This window comes from Rhinatrema bivittatum, chromosome 2 (genome assembly GCF_901001135.1).
Source record: "Rhinatrema bivittatum chromosome 2, aRhiBiv1.1, whole genome shotgun sequence".
Classification (NCBI taxonomy): Eukaryota; Metazoa; Chordata; class Amphibia; order Gymnophiona; family Rhinatrematidae; genus Rhinatrema; species Rhinatrema bivittatum.
Genome location: NC_042616.1, coordinates 402844955 through 402868893, shown reverse-complemented (window position 1 = coordinate 402868893; position 23939 = coordinate 402844955). Strand labels below are relative to the sequence as shown.

Genomic DNA, 23939 nt, shown 5'->3' with positions numbered 1-23939 from the left:
TCTTTTCACCATATTTCTATCTCCCCTAGCAACTGTCATCCAAGATTGTGGCTTCCGACCATCTTTTTATATTGATGACTTCAAGCTCACAGCTTTCATAAACATTAAAAGGTGAATTGTCAAAATGGTATGCGCATAAAATTAAGCATATATGCATGTAGGAATCCTCTACGCGAGTGATCAGTGCTTTACAAGCATTCAATAAACACACGTATATCCGCTTTTGTGCACAAATATATGCATGTAAAAAGGGGATGAGAAAGGGGCATCCCGGGGCAGGTCAACACTTATGTACATAAGTTGATATTTTAAAAGACACATAAACGCGTATATTACTACACTCAAATAAGTTTACACCTGCTAATTATCAAATGTAAGTTATAATAAAAGTATTTATTGTTTAAATATAAATACATATTAAATATATTGCCGGGTGAGAGGTCTGGATGAACTGGGGCGAGTTCAGGCTTAAGAACCAGGATGGTTTTGATGAGCTACAGGAGAATTGGGTGAACCAGTGGGCTAATTGTTAAACTTGTAATTTCACTCATGTACGTATCTTTTAAAATAAACTGATGTTTGTGTGCAAAATCTGACTTATGCAAGTAATTCTTATTTTATTTTTGCATGCAAACTATAAGCATGTATATATTTAAAATAGGGAAGTATGCACGCTCACTGCAGTGATATACATGGTTTTAATATATTGCAGAAATATATGTTCTAGCTTTTATATATGTGTATGTTCTTGTGCAAATATACGCGTAATTTATAAACTGCAGAGGCATCATATACACATTTTATAAAATACTTTACTAAATTTGTGTATGCCCACATACACTCAACACGGGCCTGTGCGCGTACCTTTTAAAGTTATCCTCTAACCATCCCCTGACTTAACTGCTATGAATTATTTTCTTGACCATGTGGCTTCTTGGCTACTAAGCCACAACCTACAAGTTAACCCTGTAAAAATGGAAGTACTCTGGTTTAGTTCTAGATCATCTATTCCAAAGATAGCGCCAGTTATTTGTGGCACTACGATCTCTCTTAAGAGTATTCTAACTGCTTTAAGAATAGAGCTTGATGCGCAACTATCGTTCATTATATTTTGGCCAAGAACCAGAAATCTTTCTTTTATCTTAGATATATCCATCGGCTCTACCCACTGTTGGACCCTAGTGATTTGAAGTTATTAACTCATAATTCTGTCATTTCTAAATTGGACTATTGCAACTCTTTAATTCTTGGAATTCCAAATACTCAGTTGAAAGGATTACAGTTACTCCAGAATACTGCCACAAGAGTAATTCATGGTCTAAGAAAATATGATCACATTTCTCCCATCTTACAAAAATTACACTGGCTATCAATCACTTACCATTTTAGATTTAAAGTTTTGTGTCTAACATTTTCACCTTCTACTCTGGCTCTCCGTTGCACCTCTCAAATCTTTTGATCCCCTATTCTCCGGCTTGACCTCTAATTTTTTCTCAGATAGGCTGTCTTTATGTTATTCCTTTAGACTTCACTAGAGTATCTTCTTTCAGCTATAAGTCTCCTACCCTATGGAATTCTCTTCCTTCATCATCTGTGATGAACTTAAAATTTAGGAAAGAGTTGAAGATTTGGTATTTCAATCAGGCTTTTAATAAATTACATTAATATCATTAGTTTTGCAGCATTCTCTCTTTGTCATCATAGGCTATTGATTTGCTTGGTGTTACCAATCTGCTGAGCTAAGATGATTTGTTGTTTTTATTTGTAATGACCCACTAGGCTCATTACCATTAAGGCCCTAGTTTAACTATCTTAGCTAGAAATTTTATAGGTTAGGAAATCAGGGGAGGATCCATTTGGTACTGCCTCTCCCTTTGAGGGTGCTGGGATGGCCTTCACCTGGTGGTTATTCAAGAAGATCCTTCCTAAGAGTCTGAAGGCAGTACCTTTGGTTTGTGAGTGTAGGAGCTGGTCCGGAGGCCGCGGCCACGCCCCCGGAACGCCCCGGGCCAAAACCACGCCTGCAGCGCCGCCCCCGAAACGCCGCGTCACTCGTGACACACCCCCGAAAAGCCGCGGCACTCGCAGCATGCCCCCGACAAGTCCCGGGGCTTGCGCACGCCGCCGAGCCTATGAAAAATAGGCTCGGCACGCGCAGGGGTGGTTTGGGGTAGGTTTTCGGGGGGTACGCGCGTATCTTAAGCGCGTACCCCTTTGAAAATCTACCCCATTTTGTGTGTGCTATTGGGTTTGTATTATAGCTATAGCATGTGCATGTGTGTATCTGTATTGTATGTAGATATTTCAGATTTACCTGTTTTGTTGGAAAATTCTCCTTCAGAGCAAGGGATGCAGTCAAAGCAGCAGACTGGCTTCTGTTTCTGAAGAACTTTCCTGAATCCAGGAACACAACTCTCAGAGCAGACAGATTGGGGGGTCTGAGGAGAGACAAAAACGAGAAATCCAGTCATATTCCATGTTTAGCACTTGATTCTCTTTCTGAGGGACTCTGGGCCTGATTTATTGAGGCTTTTCTCCCATTTTGAGTCCATGGGAAAATAACTTTATAAATGAAGCTCACTATTCTTTCTGATCCCAGAACTTTTAGGGTCTGATTTGCAAAACCATTTATGCACAAATCGTGCTCCTATGTGTGTAAATGGCTGTTCTAAAAATTACTCGGGCTCAGTACACATAAAAGTACAAGTGTGACACAGTTTGAAGTGCACTGGGGAAAGGCATTGAGTGTAGGACACACTTTTCAATTTTAACTTCACCTGCACAAGTTATAAGCACAATTGTATGGCTGAGTTTGTTCACGTACTACCACACTTACATGTGAGAATTCAAATTGAACTTATGTACATACGTTCACATAAAGAATTTGGGGTAAAGTCTGTGCCAAGAAGGAACTCCACTCTGCACTGTTATAAAATGACCCTCCCAATGTACTTACTGCCACATCCTCACATTTTCTGCAGTGAAAAGAGCAGGTCCTATAGTGATGTCAGGTAAGATAGTTTTGGTTCAATTTGTTTAGTTCATTTTTGGCCCATTTTGTGGCTGAATTTCTGGTAGTGGGGAGATGGGTTCCAACATCATCATCAACTTTCTTTATTACCTGCCTTACCATAAGAGTGTTTTACAGTGGAATCTGAGTAAAAGCAAAGCACAAGACCTAGAAGATTATTCTTCCTCCTGCACCCATGCCCCACCTGTTCCCCTGTTCAGGGAATTCTGGATTGTTTGATAAAATTGAATATCATAGAACTTAAGAGACTGTTTAAGATGTGATTCCTGGGGTCTTTATTCAGGATTATCAGCCCAGGCATTACATATATATTTACAGTTTTATATTAAAATCACCCTTGAATTAAGTATTATGTGCATTTTATTATTATTGAGTTTATTTTTTTCATTTGTACTATTATTATATACAGGATAATATCCAGAAAAGAGGTGAGTGGACAGGATCTGCAGCTACATTTTCCTGGAAAACTTCTCATGGATATTCAGCAGGACAAGTCTCCAGATGAATGTAAGCCTAACATTATCTGGATAACTTTAGATGGATAACTTTTAAATCTAACCAGCAAAGGTTGAATATAACTTGTTAGGTGTACAGTTATTTAAGCATGTGTACATGGAGAACTTTAATCTTAGCTGGCTATATTCAAACTATAGAACATACAAACTACAGGGATTTATTGTGTTGCTACATAAACTCTGGTGTCCAGTATCTCTGTGAGGAATCTCTCCAAGGACACGGTCGGGATACCAACATGGGCAGGTACCATTTTTACTTTAAATTTGGAAGTAAGTTTTTGTGGTTTAGTGCCTGTGATTTACAGTCAAGTGTTCTGTCAAAGTGTCCTCTCACACTGAGGACAAGTCTCCCAGGGCTACTGCCCAGGAGGGAAGGGTTAAGCCGGCCATCGTAGTTGGTGATTCAATTATTAGAAATGTAGATAGCAGGGTGGCTGGTGGACGTGAGGAACGCCTGGTAACTTTCTTGCTTGATGTGAAGGAGGCAGGCCTCACACATCACCTAGATAGGATTATAGACAGTGTGGGGGAGGAGCTGGCTGTCATGGTACATGTGGGTACCAACGATATAGGGAAATGTGGGAGAGTGGTTCTGGAAGCCAAATTTCGGATTTTAGCTAGAAAGCTGAAATCCAGAACCTCCAGGGTGGCATTCTCTGAAATGCTTCCTCTTCCACATGCAGGTCCCCAGAGGCAGGCAGAGCTTGAGAGTTTCAATGCGTGATGAGATGATGGTGCAGAGAAGAGGGCTTCAGTTCTGTAAGGAACTGGGGAAACTTTTGGGGAAGTGGGAGACTGTTCCGAAAGGATGGGTTCCATCTTAACCAGAATGGAACCAAGCTGCTGGCACTAACTTTTAAAAAGGAGATAGAGCAGCTTTTAAACTAGAACAAGGGGGAAGCTGACAGTCACTCAGCAGTGCATGGTTCAGAACTCAAAAATGAAATTTCTGATCTATTAGTTAAAATTTGTTATCTATCATTAAAATCATCTATTGAACCTGAAGACTGGAGGGTGGCCAATATAACCCCAATATTTGAAAAGGGCTCCAGGAGTGATCTGAGAAACTATAGACCAGTGAGCCTAACTTCAGTGCCGGGAAAAATAGTGGAAAATATTCTAAAGATCAAAATCGTAGAGTATATAGAAAGTCATGGTTTAATGGAACACAGTCAACATTGATTTACCCAAGGAAAGTCTTGCCTAACAAATCTGCTTCATTTTTTTGAAGGGGTTAATAAACATGTGGATAAAGGTGAACCAATAGATGTAGTGTATTTGGATTTTAAGAAGGCATTTGCCAAAGTCCCTCATGAGAGGCTTCTAAGAAAACTAAAAAGTCATGGGATAGGAGGTGATGAACTTTCGTGGATTACAAACTGGTTAAAAGACAGGAAACAGAGAGTAGGATTAAATGGTCAATTTTCTCAGTGGAAATGGGTAAACAGTGGAGTGCTTCAGGGATCTGTACTTGAACTAGTGCTTTTCAATATATTTATAAATGATCTGGAAAGGAATATGATGAGTTAGGTTATCAAATTTGCGGATGATTCAAAATTATTCAGAGTAGTTAAATCACAAGCAGATTGTGATACATTACAGGAGGACATTACAAGACTGGGAGATTGGGCATCCAAATGGCAGATGAAATTTAATGTGGACAAGTGCAAGGTGTTGCATATAGGGAAAAATAACCCTTGCTGTAGTTACACAATATTAGGTTCCATATTAGGAGCTACCACCCAGGAAAAGATCTAGGCATCATAGTGGATAATACTTTAAAATCGTCGGCTCAGTGTGCTGCAGCAGTCAAAAAAGCAAACAGAATGTTAGGAATTATTAGGAAGGGAATGGTTAATAAAACAGAAAATGTCATAATGCCTCTATATCATTCCATGTTGAGACCGCACCTTGAATACTGTGTACAATTCTGGTCGCCGCATCTCAAGAAAGATATAGTTGCGATGGAGAAGGTACAGAGAAGGGCAACCAAAATGATAAAGGGAATGGAACAGCTCCCCTATGAGGAAAGGCTGAAGAGGTTAGGGCTGTTTAGCTTGGAGAAGAGACGGCTGAGGGGGATATGATAGAGGTCTTTAAGATCATGAGAGGCCTTGAATGAGTAGATATGAATCTGTTATTACAATTTCAAATAATAGAAGGACTAAGAGATAGCAAGTATCACATTTAAGACTAATCGGAGATCATTCTTTTTTACTCAATGCACAATTAAGCTCTGGAATTTATTGCCAGAGGAGTTTGTTAGTGCAGTTAATGTAGTTGGATTCAAAAAAGGTTTTGATAAGTTCTTGGAGGAGAAGTCCATTAACTGCTATTAATTAAGTTGACTTAGGGAATAGCCACTGCTATAAATTGCGTCAGTAGCATGGGATCTTCTTGGGTTTTGGGTTCTTGCCAGGTTCTTGTGGCCTGGTTTAGCTTTTGTTGGAAACAGGATGCTGGGCTTGATGGACCCTTGGTCTAACCTGCATGGCAATTTCTTATGTTCTTAAAGAACTAGCTAAAGTTTAGTAGTCCAAGGCAACTCTCCTAAATGAAAAATGTTTCTTCGATCAGTTTCTTCAATATTTCCGACTTGTCTTATACTGTCCAAAGACTGTCTTAAATGATGTCAATAATAAGTGTCTCTTTGAAGAGTAGAGCCCGCCCGACTCTGTCAGTGTTTCAGTGCTCTGTGCCTACTTCAGGGGCCAGAGAGCTGAACAATTGTAAATATATTAACATTATTAAATGTATATTTCCCCCAGAGAAGTAGCAAAATACAAACAAAAATGTACTTGTATGACATAACTTGCTTCACGATGCTGCTTTGTTAGTTAGTCAGAATCCATTATTGCTAGTGAGCTGTTGCATCTGTCGGACTCAGATGGCTTCGTCCTACATGCCTCAACTCTATTTCTGCATTCTCCACCAGCCTCAGGAGAATGGAGTCCATAGCATCTCCTTGCTGCACCCTCCAGCGTCCCCGGAGCGGCTATGGCGCGGCATCCTGCCATGTTCTACCTGAGGGTCTCCTAGGGCGCATGCGCGTGCACGCCTCACGTCTTTATTGCAGTGTTGGCGAGAACCTCGGGGGTGTCCCCCTCGAGTGACGTCGCTGTTTCCGACTAATTAGCCTGTTCATTTGCTAACCACCATTGAGTTAGCAAGGATTGGATTTGTCCGGTCTAAGCTGCTCTGCCACTTCTCGCTGCTGCTGGAAGCTCTCTACACCCTCCGGGGTTCTATTAACTTGGGTACCCGCTCCTTGGGGGCCCTTTGCTTATTTCCAGGTGCCTATCCTGAATCCAGGTACTCGCTCCTCAAGGGCCTGTGTGTCTATCCTGGTGCCTGCTACCAACTCTTCTGCCTGCTGGGAACTCTATCATTACAGCTAAAAGAGAGTGAGTACTAACATCTCCAGTCTGTCTCACCTACAGCTCCTCACTGAATATCTGCATCGGAGCCTTAGAGCACCATTGTGAGATGGGTCTCCTCCGCTGACGATCCCAGACTGTTGCTACAGAAACTCCTCTCTACTGCCACCTCTGGTGAACTCTACAAGCTGCATAATAAAGTTATTATCTCTGTGTTTGTGCATCTAAGTCTAGCCTGGTGCTACAGTTCCACGTGGGGCTCTTCCCCACAGGAGTCACTATCACTGTTGCCCTAAGAATCCACAAAACACCTCGAAAACACAAAATGAGCGTTTTAAAGAGGCAAAGGACCAATCAACTTTGTTGAGAGGGCTAGTTCCACCCCTACTATTAACTGATCTGGTAAAACTCCCCACAGAAGCGCTAGCAAACACACACAGTTCCTAGTTAAACTGCTTAGTTTGTGGTAATGCAAATGTAGTAAATGAAAAACCCTTTGTGCATTTTTAGCCAGCAAATTCAGCTACCGTATGGAAGGAAAAGATCGCCTGACTAGTCTTCTATTAAGTCCTCCTAATACATTGCATTGCTTTTTCATAGTCCTCTGCAAGGTCGAAGTTTTGAAATCAACTACAATGGGATCTTTCGTAAGTTATCTTTCACATCATCATTAGCATTGTGAGCGCTTCAATCTCACTCTTTTTCTGACGCTTTTGTAGAATCTTTTACTAATGTATAAAATTTAGGAATAAATAGCACTATTGCTGAATATAGTAAAGCTGACAATCATACTAAGCTCCTAAGTAAAACAATAAATTTGTAAAGATACAAAAATAAAAATAAACCCTTTTATATGTTTTTCATATTTTTAACCATGTAGAAGAAAATGATTGCTTTGCTGGTCCTCTATTGAGTCCTTTTAATTTCCTTCTTCACTTAATCATAGACCTCTATAAGGTCCAAATATTAAAATCGGCTATAGAAGAAGTTTTGTAAGTTCATTTGCATGTCATTACGTGCTTGCTGAGCACTGCAATCACATTCTTATTCCTGCACTTCTTAAAGATCTATAATATTAAGCATTAAATAAGATCTTGATGGATGTTATCATCATGAGGCGTGTATAATCAGTGTTTTAAAGAATGAATTCTATGGGGATGACTAGCTCCATTATAGCAAAAATGTACCGTTATGTATGCTTATGACCAAGCCGGGTAAAAATACAAAATACATATAAAAGAGTTTCTTTTTTATTTTTAAGTCTCTACAAATGTATTGTTTTACCTGGGAGCTTAGTGCGATTGTCAGCTTTACTATATTCAGTAACAAATAGTAACATTAATTCCTCAATTTTATCCATTAGTAAAAGATTCTACAAAAGTGTCAGAAAAAGTGCGAGATTGCAGCGCTCACAATGCTAATGATGACGTGAAAGAGAACTTACAAAAGATCCGTTTATAGTTGATTTCAAAAGTTGGACCTTGGAGAGGACTAAGAAAAAGCAATGCAATGTATTAGGAGGAATTAATAGAAGACTAGTCAAGCGATCCTTTCCTTCTATATGATAGCCAAATTTGCCAGCTAAAAATACACAAAAGGTTTTTTCTTTACTGCATTTGCATTACCACAAACTAAGCGATTTAACTAGAAAATTGAGTGTGATTGCTAGCACATCTGTAATGAGTTTTACCAGATCAGTTAATAGTGGGGGTGGAGCCAACCCTCTCAAGAAAGTTGATTGGTCCTTAGACTCTTTAAAACGCTCATTAGCGATAATAGACACCATCTGACTAAGAAGGTGGCATTGTAAAGCAAGTCATGTCACACAAGTACATTTTTGTTTGTATATTGCTACTATTCTGGGGGAAATATACGTTTAATAATGTTAGTGTATTTACAATTGTTCAGCTCTCTGGCCCCTGAAGCAGGTGCACAGCGCCAAATCATTGATAGTGTAGGGTGGGCTCTACTCTGCAAGGAGACACCTATTATTGACATCACTAAAGACAGTCTTCAGACAGTATAAATTAAGTCAGAAATATTGCAGAAACTGACCAAAGAAACATTGAATTGTTCATTTAGGAGAGTTGCCTTGGAATAGTAAACTTTAGCTAGTTCTTTGTCAGAACGGTTGACTGTAAATCACAAGCTCTATACTGCAAATATTTATTCACTAATTTAAAGGAAAAACTGTACCTGCCCATGTTGGAATCCCAACTGTTACCTTGGTGAGATTCCTTGCAGAGCTCCCGGATACCAGAGTTTATGTAGGAACACATTAAATCCCTGTAGGTTGTATATTCTTAGTCTAAAACGGGTTTTTTTTAGGCACTAGTTCATTTTGGTATATTCAAACTGTAGCCAGTTAAGTGGTGTAAAAAAATGAAACTAAAAATACATTCTTACGGGCCTGCATGCCCAATCCCCCACCACCTCCCCTGCTAAATCATTTAAACTGTGGGTCCTAGTGTCCAAATTCCTGCCCCCCCCCCCCCCACACACACACAAAAGAAAAGATTATTAAACTGTTGCAGGCCCATTGGTTCCAGCAGACTCCCCACCACCACCCCTCCTCAAATTCAGAAATAAACCTCATCTTCTGGGCCCTTTCTAATCCCCATCCTTCCCCCTCCCACCCAAAATCTCATCACAAACCGTCCCACATCACCCATCACCCCAAAAGTCCCCTGGGCTCTGTGAGGACAGTAAACGGTACCAATCCTGGTGCATCCAGTGTTGCTGGGAGGCTTCAAGTCAACACCATTAAAAGCAGCTTTGCTGGTTCAGCTCTAAATGTATGAAATGCCCTAAAACCTTACATCAGTTGCATCCTTCAGAAAACTGGTGAAAACATGACTATTTGAAGCATTATTTGGCTAAAGTCATGAACCCTATTTAGTCTGCGTATTTATATCTAAACCCTACCCCACTATATTAAACTTGCTCTCTTCATATATTGCATCTGATGTTCCTGATGTGCTTGTGTAAAATCCTCTGTGCCTCCACTGCACTAAATCATTCTGTTCTGCATTTTGTATTAGAAACATCTGCTACAGACCCTGTAATATGTTTTGGATTCTGATTGGAAAAGTGTGACTTGCCTTGCCTTAACTGCAAAGCTGATAGCCTACAATGCTATCCTCCTCCAGTTTCAGTTTACGTTTATGGAGTGCCATAAATAGTCTCCTGAAAACTGAATATAACATGCCAAACCTGGTTATAGGAAGGATGCCACAAGATGGCACTTTGGTTCACAAAGAGCTGCTGCCCACTTGAAGCTGAAAAATTGAATTTTCCAACAATGTTGCTGCTTAAGGAACCATTAGGGAGCAGGACCCAGTTTATGATGTCATAGTTAGCTGGCCCATTCCCTTTGTCATCAAAGAAGATCTCAAATCCATCAGTGGTTTTAAAGTGAACCTCCTTAATGTATTGGTTGAGCTACAAAGAGAAACAAATGGTTAGAAAATTCTGTCTCAGTCTAGACCTGAAGCCTTACAACTACTGCTATTGCTCACTTATTTCAAACATTTGCCAATTCAGACCCTTTGTATGTCATTAATCATATATCCAATATAGAGGTAATTTTCAAATGACTTACACGTTAAGGGGAAGATTTTTAATCTTACGCGAGCAGGGTACATTTGTGCGCGCTACCCGGAGTGCACAAATGTACACCTGATTTTATAACATGCGTGCGCTACTGCGCGCATGTTATAAAATCCAGGTTAGGCGCACGCATAAGGGGTGCACACTTGTGCACCTTGCGCGTGCCAAGCCCTAGGGGAGGTCCGAAGGCTTTCCCCGTTCCCTCAGAGGTCTCTCCAAAATCGGAGCGGCCTCGGAGGGAATTTTCCTTTCACTCACCCACCTTCCCCTCCCTTCCCCTATTTAACCCACCCCCCTGCCCTATCTAAATCCCACCCCACCTTTATTGCAGGAGTTACTCCTGCCTCTGGCAGGTGTAACTTGCGCGCGTCGGCCCGCTGTCAGTGCACCATATCCCGGCACAGCTGCTGTGCCAGAGGACTCGGGACCGCCCCCAGACCGCCAACCCGCCCCAGACTGTCGCCCCGCCCTTGGCCCCGCCCCTGGCCCACCCCTTTTTCAAAGCCCCAGGACATACGCGTGTCCTGGGGCTTGCATGCGCCGCCGAGCCTATGCAAAATTACGCGTGTAACCCTTTGAAAATCTACCTCTAAATGTAACATACTATCGTAGCAATTTTAAAAAGCCATTTTCACATGTAAAGTGCACTTACTCAAGTAATTCAATGGCATATATTGTAGCAATTTTCAAAAGCCCAGTTACACGGGTAAAGTTCATTTACATGCGTAAAACCAAATTTAAGCAGGAATGCTTTTTATAATGACCCTGTATTAGGTGAATTTTAAAAGCCCAGCATGCACCAAAACCAGGAGATACACACATAAATCGGTTACTGAGCTAATTTTAAAAGATGCCCAAGGACACGTATATCTCCGCTGAGCACACAAGTAAAAAAGTTTCCAAAACGAGGCAGGGCATGGCGTGATTTGGCCAAGAGATGTGCACGTAAATACTTATGCTCAAAGGCACGTGCTGGGATCCCCTGCAGCGTAACTTTACTATTGCTATGGAAGACGTGTAAGTCATAAAACAAAACCATCTTGGCTAGTCAGCTGGGTTTTAAGGGTTAGGGCTAACAGGATAGAAGAGAGGATATTAAACTAGGAGGGGGTGTAGGTTCTAGCTCTTAAATGGGCAAACTGGGAATGAACTGGGAAAACTAGCTATGGCGTCGGCGCCCATCCCTTGTAAAATTTCCCCATTTATGCGGTAGAAGCAAGATTTGCATGTATATAAGAACATAAGTATCCACACAAGTGCAAGAAAAGAGTAAGTTCCTGGTGCGATTTTGAACTTTCACGTATGAAATTTTATTACGGCAACTCCTTGATTCAGATACAATCTTTTACTGCATAACCCCCAACACGGTCCCGTGTTTCGCCATCCGGCTGCTTCGGGGGGGATCAGTTTTAACAATAATCTGGAAAAGCACAAAGGTACACAAAGGCCAGGAACAGTATTAGTACCGAACAGACTAAAGCCGTGGAGATGCACTACTATATTTCAACATTATTTAACATTGTACAATTAACATACCTGTATCAATTTGACAGAGCTTTTGATAGGAGCGCAACCGCATCGGCTTGTCAGAAGGATTATAAACGCTGCTTTTGGGCGCGAAAATCACATCAATTGCTAACCTGCTCTGTTACCCAATGAACGTCGGTCTAGCGTACCGACGTCATTGACCTTAAATGGAGACTGCAGAAGAGATACCCACTGACGTCAAGGACGGACTAGCCCTCACTGTAACGCATAAAATGTTACAACACCCGATGTGATACCCACAGGACATCGACCATTAAAGTTGAAATTAAAGAAAACGGTTCCATTCAAGCTCACTATTAAGGCCATGTGGAGCTACTGTATTAAGGCGGAAGATCCATCTTTGTTCCTGTCGCAAGAGGATCAGGGGAAAATTCCCCCCTCTTACCGGAGGTACAACAACATCTAGCACGAAAAAATATAAATCAGCCGTTGAGTGAGACTTGTCTAGCTGCTGATTTATATTTTATCTTATCAACGGCTGATTTATATTTTTTCGTGCTAGATGTTGTTGTACCTCCGGTAAGAGGGGGGGATTTTCCCCTGATCCTCTTGCATGTGATTTAACTACTCTGAACAATTTTGTATCATCTGCAAATTTGATTACCTCACTCGTCGTATTTCTTTCCAGATCATTTATAAATATATTGAAAAGTAAGGGTCCCAATACAGATCCCTGAGGCACTCCATTGCCCACTCACTTCCACTGAGAAAACTGTCCATTTAATCCTACTCTCTGTTTCCTGTCTTTTAGCCAGTTTGTAATCCTAGAAAGGACATCGCTACCTATCCCATGACTTTTTATTTTTCCTAGATGCCTATCATGAGGAACTTTGTCAAATGCCTTCTGAAAATCCAAGTACACTACATCCACTGGTTCACCTTTATCCACATGTGTATTAACTCCTTCAAAAAAGTGAAGCAGATTTGTGAGGCAAGACTTGCCTTGGGTAAAGCCATGCTGACTTTGTTCCATTAAACCATGTTTTTCTATATGTTCTGTGCATTTGATGTTTAGAACACTTTCCACTATGTTTCCTGGCACTGAAGTCAGGCTAACCGGTCTGTAGTTTCCTGGATCGCCACTGGAGCCCTTTTTAAATATGGGGGTTACATTAGCTATCCTCCAGTCTTCAGGTACAATGGTTGAATTTAATGATAGGTTACAAATTTTTACTAATAGGCCTGAAATTTCATTTTGTAGTTCCTTCAGAACTCTGGGGTGTATACCATCCGGTCCAGGTAATTTACTACTCTTAAGTTTGTCAATCAGGTCTACCACATCTTCTAGGTTCACTGTGATTTGGTTCAGTCCATCTGAATCATTACCCATTAAAACCTTCTCCAGTACGGGTACCTCCCCAACATCCTCTTCAGTAAACACCGAAGAAAAGAAATCATTTAATCTTTCCGCGATGGCCTTATCTTCTCTAAGTGCCCCTTTAATCCCTCGATCATCTAACGGTCCAACTGACTCCCTCACATGCTTTCTGCTTCGGATATATTTTAAAAAGTTTTTACTGTGAGTTTTTGCCTCTACAGCCAACTTCTTTTCAAATTCTCTCTTAGCCTGTCTTATCAATGTCTTACATTTGACTTGCCAACGTTTATGCATTATCCTATTTTCCTCTGTTGGATCCTTCTTCCAATTTTTGAATGAGGATATTTTGGCTAAAATAGCTTCTTTCACATCCCCTTTTAACCATGCCGGTAATCGTTTTGCCTTCTTTCCACCTTTCTTAATGTGTGGAATACATCTGGATTGTGCTTCTAGGATGGTATTTTTTAAAAATGACCACGCCTCTTGCACACTTTTTACTTTTGTAGCTGCTCCTTTCAGATTTTTTCTAACTATTTTTCTCATTTTATCAAAGTCTCCAATTTGAAAGTTTAGCACGAGAGCCGTGGATTTGCTTACTGTCCCCCTTCCAGTCATTAAATCAAATTTGATCATATTATGATCACTATTGCCAAGCGGCCCCAACACTGTTACCTCTCTCAAAAAATCCTGTTCTCCACTGAAAATTAGATCTAAAATTGCTCCCTCTCTCATCGGTTCCTGAACCAATTGCTCCATAAAGCTATAATTTATTCCATCCAGGAACTTTATCTCTCTAGTATGTCCCGATGATACATTTACCCAGTCAATATTGGGGTAATTGAAGTCTCCTATTATTATCGCATTACCAATTTGGTTAGCTTCCCTAATTTCTCTTAGTATTTCACTGTCAGTCTCTCCATCTTGACCAGGTGGACGTAGTATTCTCCTATCACTATAGTCTTCCCCGACACACAAAGGATTTCTACCCATAAAGATTTAATTGTGCATTTAGTCTCATGCAGGATGTTTATCCTGTTGGACTCTATGCCATCCCGGACTTAAAGTGCCACACCACCTCCCGGGTGCTCCTCTCTGTCATTGCGATATAATTTGTACCCCGGTATAGCACTGTCCCATTGGTTGTCCTCCTTCCACCATGTCTCTGAGATACCAATTAAGTCTATGTCATCATTCACTGCTATACATTCTAATTCTCCCATCTTACTTCTTAGACTTCTGGCATTAGCATGAAAACATTTCAAAGTTTGTTTTTTGTTTGTATTTTCATTCTGCTTTTTAATTGATAGGGATAAGTTAGAATATTTTACCTCCAGTGAGTTTTTAGTTACAGGCACTTGGACTATTTTTCTTATTATTGGAACCTCACTGTCAGGATGCCCTAATTCTAATGCATCATCAGTATCCTTTGAAGATACCTCTCTCCAAACCATGCACTGCTGAGAGACTTTTGGCTTTCCCCTTTGTTCTAGTTTAAAAGCTGCTCTATCTCCTTTTAAAGGTTAGCGCCAGCAGTCTGGTTCCACCCTGGTCAAGGTGGAGCCCATCCCATCAGAAGACACTCCCCCTTCCCCAAAAGGTTCCCTAGTTCCTAACAAAACTGAATCCCTCTTCCTTGCACCATCGTCTCATCCACACATTGAGACTCCGGAGCTCTGCCTGCCTCTGGTGACCTGCGCTTAGAACAGGGAGCATTTCAGAGAATGGATTTAAGTTTTCTATCTAAGAGCCTAAATTTGGCTTCCAGACCCTCCCTCCCACATTTTCCTATGTCATTGGTGCCCACATGTACCACAACAGCCGGCTCCTCCCCAGCACTGTTTAAAATCCTATCTAGGCGACGCGTGAGGTCCGCCACCTTCGCACCAGGTAGGCATGTTACCAGGCAATCCTCATGCCCACCAGCCACACAGCTATCTACATTCCTAATAATCGAATCACCAACTATGACGGCCGACCTAACCCTTCCCTCCTGGGCAGTAGGCCTTGGAGAGATATCCTCAGTACGAAAGGACAGTGCATCACCTGGAGAGCAGGTCATTTCTACAGGATCCTTTCCTGCTACACCAGGTTGATGCTCTCCAATCATGAGACCTTCTTCCTCCAAGGCAGCACCAGGGATGCCAGTCTGAAGTTGGGACTTGGCTACTATGTCCCTGAAGGTCTCATCTATATACCTCTCTGTCTGCCTCAGCTCCTCCAGATCTGCCACTCTAGCCTCCAGAGATTGGACTCGGTCTCTGAGAGCCAGGAGCTCTTTGCATCACATGCATGTACAACTTCTCACCGGCGGGTAAAAAAATCATACATGTGACACTCGATGCAAAAGACTGGGAAGCCCCCTCTTGCTGCTGGACTGCTGCCTTCATCTCAATTTTGATCAGTTCCTAGTTAAGTTTTAGGTTGGTATGGGAGTAGGAATGTGTCTAATTAATGTCCTTTAAATGTATTAGTGAATTCACTATATGTCTGGTAGTGGCCTACAGGGGTCTGATCAAACTCTCAATAAAGTTTTTGTTGGGTTTTTTTTTTTTTTTTGTGAAAGTGGCACCTGCTGAAGGAAAGAATAGTGAACTATCTACAAGCAGCAGAATTGCTGGACCAGAGGCAGCATGATTTTACCAAGGGAAGGTCCTGTTAGACAAATCTGATAGACTTTTTTGATTGGGTGACTAAGGAATTGGATCGAGGAAGAGTGCTCAAATGTCATCTACTTGGATTTTAGCAAAGCTTTTGAATCGGACCTGCACAGGAGGCTAGTGGATAAAACGAGAAGCTTTGGAGTGAGTACCAAGTTGGTGGCCTGGATAGCAAACTGGTTGAAGGACAGAAGACAATGTTTGATGGTAAATGGAACTTACTCGGAAGAGAGAGCGGTGATAAGCGGAGTGCCGCAAAGGTCGGTGTTGGGAACGGTCCTGTTCTGTACCGAATGTTACTGTGGACCCTTAGGCCGGCCTGACGGAGAGAATGGAGGGGTGTTTCCGTGAGTGGAATACTGGCCAGGAGGCGGATATCGGGCGAAGCGAAGTGCAGGATCTTCACCCTGGAAGCCCACACTCCACCAGGAGGAGCCTGTAGGAGTCGGGCCACTGGGACTTAGGAGATCGGAAGGGATGACTTCACCCTGGAAGCCCGAGACTCCCCTGGGAGGAGCCCGGGCCACTGGGGCTTAGGCAAATTGACGAATCCAGTAGGTGATCCGTGGTCTAGGCAGGCAGCAAGCGAGAGGCGTCAAGAGCAGGCAATGGTCAGAGCCGGAGAAGCAATACCTGGACAGGCAGGGAGGGTCTGAACTGGAACAAGGATGGAACCGGGCTGCGGAACCCAGTAACCTGGGCTGGAACGGAAGCAGGAACTGAAGACAGGAATCCAGGAACCAGGACTGGAACGGAAGCAGGAACTGAAGACAGTGACCAAGAGAGCCAAGCGAACGCCAGGACACACAGCAACTAAGCACCCTGAGGTAACCTCGTTGCAAGGCATCTATCCGGGGCAGACGCCGGCTTTAAATATCCACTACTAACACCAGATCATTTCAGAACAGTACTTCAGGCACTGGTCTTTTCCAGCACCGACTATTGCAATGCACTTTTACTAGGTCTCCCATATACAACATTGAGACCACTTCAAATACTACAGAACACTGCAGCTAGAATACTAACTGGAAAAGGAAGGAGGGACCATATAACAGAAACCCTAGCGGAATTACACTGGCTACCCATAGAACACAGAATAAAATACAAAGCATTATATACCATACATAAGCTAATACATGATGAAAAATCAGACTGGCTTAACACAGCATTACGAGTACACGTCCCACACAGAAACCTGCGATCAGCAAATAAAGCACTCCTGACCATTCCCTCAGTAAAGACAGCAAAACTAACCCAAGTGAGAGAAAGGGTCTTATCATTAGCTGGCCCCACGTTTTGGAACACAATGCCAACAGAGATCAGATTACAAAGAGATCTCAAAGCATTCAAGAAAAGTTTAAAAACATGGCTTTTTAAACAAGCATTTTATAAAGAGAAGGGAAATTAGAAAACATTCAGGAAGAGGCAGAAGAGCACCGGAACACAACAATTAGTAACATGCAGTAGAGGGATCCATGAACTCTACATCACTTTAAAAATTATTTGTAACACTATAATTAGTGAATTTTACCCGTAAACTGTACCTTCCTGGTACACCCGGTCATGACCTATTTCACTAAACAATTTTTTTCTTATCTTTAATGATTTATTGTAACCGAACCTTTGACGGTACCTGTTAGAATGTACGATAATTCACTTTCCCTACATTAATTTATGTGCCATCATGTAAACCGTTGCGATGGTAGACTACTTAGCGACGGTATAGAAAAGATTTTAAATAAATAAATAAAAATAAATCTGCCGGCATCTGACGTCAGGGCCGGGCCGCCGAAGGGCAGGAAAGGCCCTTTAAATTCAGCCCCTTCGCGCGCGCGCCTAGGAGGGGAGGGGCTACCTTCAGCAAGCCAGCGGCGTCTCCCTCGTGGAGCCGCCACCGCTGAACAGGCCGTGCCTGCCTGCCCGACCACCGCGCCTGCCACCAGCAGCCCAACTTGAGACCTGTGGGAGTATCGTGGGGCTCCTGGGCCCGAACCTCGGAGGAATGAGGTAAGGTCCCAGTCGCAAGTACCGCGACCGGAGCCGCAACAGTACCCCTCTCTTACACCCCCTCCTAGAAGGCCCAGGTTTACTGGGAGCAGACAGTGAAATTCCTGCAGAAGATGTTACGGGCTGGTTCCCATGTGTTGTCTTCTGGACCACAACCTTCCCAGGCGAGCAGATACTCCCAACGTCGGAGATGGAACCGGATATCCAGAACCTCCCGCACTTGATATGTAGGTTCTTCATGTACACGCAGCTCCGTGGGGTCAGGAACTTGATGGTGGTAACTGGAGAGGATGAGAGGCTTTAACAGAGAGACATGGAACATGTTATGCAACTGGTATGAAACTGAACCCACACGTTCAGCTATATGGACGGGACCGCAGTACTTGGGGCCAATCTTTGAGACGGAATCCGGTGCTGAATGTTTTTTGTGCTAAGCCAGACTCGATCTCCAGGGAGGAAGATGGGTGCCGGCCACCGATGTTAATCCGCCCATTTCTTCATAGCCCTGGCTGCTTTGGCGAGTTTTCCTTGGATGGATGTCCACAGGGATTGTAACTGCTGGGCGGAGAGCTGAACTGCCGGTAACGCACTGGGAAGAGGCAGAGGGAAGGGTGGTCTTATCTGCTTCCCAAAAACGATAAGGAAAGGCGAGCTTCCCGTGGCAGAATGGGTATGGTTGTTATAAGAAAATTCAGCCCATGGTAACAACCTCGCCCAATTATCCTGTCCTTCATTTGCAAAAGAGCGAAGAAATGTCTTCAAGGAACGATTGGTGCGTTCCATCTGTCCATTGCTTTGAGGGTGGAAGGCGGTGGAGAGGTTGAGTTGTACATCGAACTTTTTGCACAATGCCCTCCAGTAATGAGCGGTGAACTGTGGCCCTCGATCTGAAACAATGTCTAGTGGCAGGCCGTGGATTCTGAAGATATGTTGTGTGAACAGATGAGCCAGCTCAGGTGCTGATGGTAACTTAGGTAGCGGAACAAAGTGGGCCATTTTGGAGAACCGGTCCACGGTTACCCAGATAACTGTGTTCCCCTCTGAGATCGGGAGGTCCACCAAAAAGTCCGTGGCAATGTGAGTCCAGGGTTCCACCGGGATGGGCAATGGCTGGAGGAGGCCCCAGGGTTTCCCTGTCCGGGGTTTCTGTATAGCACAGGTGGGACAGGAATCAACGAAGGCACGGATATCTCGCCTCATGGTTGGCCACCAGTAGAAGAGATTAACTAAGTCAAGGGTCCTTTTGCGACCAGCGAGATCCCCCGTGAGGGAGTTGTGGGCCCAAGCCAAGACCCAATTTCGAGAGCGCCGAGGGACCACCGTCTTCCCTTGAGGGCTCACTGTGGTACTGGATAGGTTAATCTTTGCGGGATCTAGAATAAATTGTGGTTTATCCTCATTTTCCTCCAGTTCCGCTATGCGGGACAAGTCGTCTGCTCGTACATTCTTGGAAGCAGGCTGATAGCGGAGTGTGAAATTGAAGCGGTTGAAGAACAGAGACCAACGAGCCTGCCTGGGGTTCAGGCGTTGTGCATGGCAAAGGAACTCCAGGTTTTTATGGTCTGTATACACCGTAACAGGATGGACGGCTCCCTCCAACCACTGTCTCCATTCTTTGAAGGCGAGCTTGATGGCCAGTAACTCCTTATCACTGATACTGTAATTATTCTTGGCAGCGGAGAATTTTCTGGAAAAATATGAGCAGGGTAAGAGTTGGCCGGAGTCACTGCTCTGACTAAGCACGGCTCCTACTGCGATATTAGATGCGTCCACCTCCACCATAAACGGACGGAGAGGGTCAGGATGGCGAAGACAGATAACCTGCAGAAACGCCTCCTTAAGAGTCTCGAATGATAGACAAGCAGCAGCTGGCCAGTCTACAGCATCAGCTCCCTTCCGAGTGAGGGCGGTGAGAGAGGCCACGATGCGTGAGTAGTGCAGGATGAAATGTCTATAAACGTTTGAGAAGCCAAAGATGCATTGTAAAGCATTTAGGCCCCTTGGCCGAGGCCACTCCCTGAATAGTGGCCACCTTTTCGGGGTCCATCTGGAATCCGGTGGCGGATACTATGTATCCCAGGAAGGGAAGGGAATCCTTCTCAAAACAGCACTTTTCCAACTTGGCGTACAAACCATTGTTTCTGAGGATCTATAAAACCTGTTGAACATGTTGACGATGCAAAGACAGGTCACGGGAGTAAATCAACATGTCGTCCAGATATACAATGACAGAGGTATTCAGTAACTCTCGGAGTATCTCGTTCATAAGATGCTGGAAGACTGCCGGGGCATTGCACAGTCCAAAGGGCATGACGAGATACTCATAGTGCCCATCCCTGGTGTTAAATGCAGTCTTCCACTCGTCCCCTGGACGAATTCGCACTAGATTATATGCACCCTGCAAATCTAGTTTAGTGAAAATCCTGGCCCCCTTTAATCTATCCAGGAGTTCGGAAATCAGGGGGAGTGGGTAATGATCCCATTTCGTGATGGCATTGAGACCCCGATAGTCGATGTATGGTCTTAGTGATCCATCCTTTTTACCTACAAAAAAGAAACCCGCCCCCGCCAGAGATTTTGAAGGTCGAATGAATCCTTTCGCCAAATTTTCTGGGATGTACTCGGATATGGCTCGGGTCTCTGGTAGCGATAAGGGGTAAACCCTTCCCCGAGGAGGTGTTGTTCCAGGTAAGAGATCAATGGCGCAATCGAAAGGCTGGTGCTGAGTCAGAATCTCCGCGTTTGACTGGGAGAATACGTCTGAGAACTCTTCGTAAGGTGCTGGTAGAGCGATGGCGGTATGTAAGAGAGGGAGACCTGGTGCCTTCGGAACCTTCAGACAATTGGAAAAGCAGAAGGAGCTCCATTTAGTAATCTGTAAGGTGTCCAATTGGATGATCGGGGAGTGCGTCTGTAACCACGGTAACCCTAGGACCACGGGGTGGATGGCCTTCTCCAGGACCAGGAAGGCAATCTCCTCCGAATGGATCGCCCCGGTGCGTAAGGTTATAGGTACCATGGAGGAGGTGATGCTCCCTGGAAGGAGCATTCCCCGATACCTTCCGAGGCAGTGTGGGATTCTGCAGTTGGCGTACCAATTCTTCCAGAATGAAATTATACCCGGCTCCCGAATCCAGGAATGCAAGGGTCTCCAAAGATCTGCCCGGGTACTTCAACGTGATTGGGACCGTACATTGAGGAGCATTATTAGCACAACCTGAGAGTAGCTCCTCACAACCTCCTACGTTCTGGCGTTTTCCAAACGCTCCTTGCAGCGAGCCAAGAAATGGCCTTTCTGACCGCAGTACAGGCAAAGACCCAGAGTTCGGCGACATTGCCTCTCCTCCGCGGTGAGCGGAGTACGCCCCAACTGCATGGGCTCTTTGATGGTTAGCTCCAGTCGCGCTGCTCCTGGAGAAGAGGCAGAAGATAGGGGCCTGGAGAATACAGGGGCTAGTGCCAGGGTACGTCGAACCAGTCGTACCTCTCTTGCCCTCTGCTGGAGACGGCGGTCAATTCGCCCAGCCAAATCGATGAGACTGTTAAGATCCGCTGGGAGGTCAAGGGCGGCTAATTCATCGTTGATGCATCCAGACAGACCCTCCAGGAATATCGCCCGGAGGCTGTCGTCTTGCCATCCCACCTCAAGGGCAAGCGTGCGAAAGTCCATGGCGTAATCTGCTAAGGAGCGAGAACCCTGGCGTAATTGTAGCAGTTCCGAAGTGGCAGTAGCTAGCTGAGCCGGCTCATCAAAGGCTTGCTTGAAGTTGGAAATAAACTGTGGCAAGTTGTCGAGCAAAGGATCATTGCGCTGCCAAAGTGGAGAAGCCCAAATTAGCGCTTTCCCATCTAGCAACGACAGGATATATGCTACTTTTACCGCATCAGTAGGGAACTACTGGGGAAGCAGAGAGAACCGTATAAAGCAATGGTTCAAAAAAACCCCGCAAGTTTTAGCCTCCCCAGCGTAGCGTGAGGGCACAGGCAATTGAGTAGCCGGACTGATGTTCACCACCGGAGCTGATGGCAGAGCGGGCCGTGGGTCCGGTGGCATGGTGTTCAGGCAATTTGCAAGACGCTCCACGGTAGCTGCAAGGACATCTAGACAATGCTCTCTTACATACCGCAATGGCCTGCAAGCAAGGCATATCCGCCGAGTCCATGGCCTTGCAAACTGTTCCAAATGTTACTGTGGACCCTTAGGCCGGCCTGACGGAAAGAACGGAGGGGTGTCTCCGTGAGTGGAATACAGGCCGGGAGCGGATATTGGGCGAAGCGAAGTGCAGGATCTTCACCCTGGAAGCCCACACTCCCCCAGGAGGAGCCTGTAGGAGTCGGGCCGCTAGGACTTAGGAGATCGGAAGGGACGACTTCACCCTGGAAGCCTGAGACTCCCCCGGGAGGAGCCCGTAGGAGCCCGGTCCGCTGGAGCTTAGGCAAATCGACAAATCCAGTAGGTGATCCGAGGTCGAGGCAGGCGGCAAGCGAGAGGCGTCAAGAGCAGGCAAGGGTCAGAGCCGGAGAAGCAATAACTGGACAAGCAGGGAGGGTCTGAACTGGATCAAGGACGGAACCGGGCTGCGGAACCCAGGAACCTGGGCTGGAACAGAAGCAGGAACTGAAGACAGGAATCCAGGAACCAGGACTGGAACTGAAGCAGGAATTGAAGACAGTGACCAAGAGAGCCAAACGGATGCCAGGACACACAGCAACTAAGCACCCTGAGGTAACCTCGTTGCAAGGCATCTATCCGGGGCAGACACCCGCTTTAAATATCTGCCGGCATCTGACATCAGGGGAAGGGCTGGGCCGCCGAAGGGCGGGAAAGGCCCTTTAAATTCAGCCTCTTCGCTTGCACACGCGCGTGCCTAGGAGGAGAGGGGCTACTTTCAGCAAGCCGGTGGCGTCTCCCTCATGGAGCAGCCTCCGCCGAACAGGCCGTGCTGGCCTGCCCGACCATCGCACTTGCTACCAGTGGCCCAATTCGAGACCTGTAGGAGTATCGTGTGGCTCCCGGGCCCGAATTTCGGAGGAACGAGGAAAGGTCCCGGTCGCGAGTGCTGCGACCAGAGCCGCAACACTGTTCAATATCTTCGTGAGCAACATCGCAGACGGGATAGAAGGTAAGGTTTGTCTATTTGCGGATGATAGTAAGATCTGCAACAGAGTGGATACCCCGGAAGGAATGGAGAGAATGGGACAGGATTTAAGGAAGCTGAAAGAATGGTTGAAGATATGGTAGCTGAGATTCAATGCCAAGAAGTGCAGAGACATGCATATGGGGTGTGGAAATCCAAAAGAAATGTATTCGATGGGGGGTGAAGGGCTTATGTGCATGGAGCAGGAGAGAGACCTTGGGTGTTAGAGTCTAACGATCTGAAGTCGACAAAACAATGTGACAAGGCGATAGGTAAAGCCAGAAGAATGCTGGACTGCATAGAGAGAGAGAAGAATATCGAGTAAGAAAAGGGAAGTGATTATCCCCTTGTACAGGTCCTTGGTGAGGCCTCACCTGGAGTACTGTGCTCAGTTCTAGAGCCCGTATCTCCGAAGGGACAGAGACAGGATTGAGGCGGTCCAGAGAACGGCGACCAAAAAGGTGTATGGTCTTCATCGAATGCCTTATGAGGAAAGATTGAAGAATTTAAATATGTATACCTTGGAGGAAAGGAGGAGCAGATACTTGAAAGGTTTCAATGAACCAAAGTCATCGACAAACCTTTTCTATTACAAAAAAATCAGCAGAACCAGAGGTCACAATTTAAAACTCCAGGGAGGAAGACTCAGAACCAATGTCAGGAAGTATTTCTTCACAGAGAGGGTGGTGGATGCCTGGAATGCCCTTCCAGAGGAAGTAGTGAAGACTAAAACTGTGAA

General features: G+C 44.5%; 1 protein-coding gene across 1 annotated transcript in view; it reads right to left on the bottom strand.

Moving 5' to 3' along the window:
- Positions 1 to 23939, bottom strand: part of LOC115083302 (vomeronasal type-2 receptor 26-like) — a 174136-nt gene that overhangs the window by 9036 nt on the left and 141161 nt on the right. The window contains exons 5-8 of the mRNA XM_029587106.1: positions 13888 to 13924; positions 11673 to 11695; positions 10137 to 10364; positions 2315 to 2438 (exon numbers count right to left, since the gene is read on the bottom strand). Of these exons, the coding sequence (XP_029442966.1) occupies positions 2315 to 2438; positions 10137 to 10364; positions 11673 to 11695; positions 13888 to 13924 (412 nt within the window). The remainder of the gene's footprint in view (positions 1 to 2314; positions 2439 to 10136; positions 10365 to 11672; positions 11696 to 13887; positions 13925 to 23939) is intronic.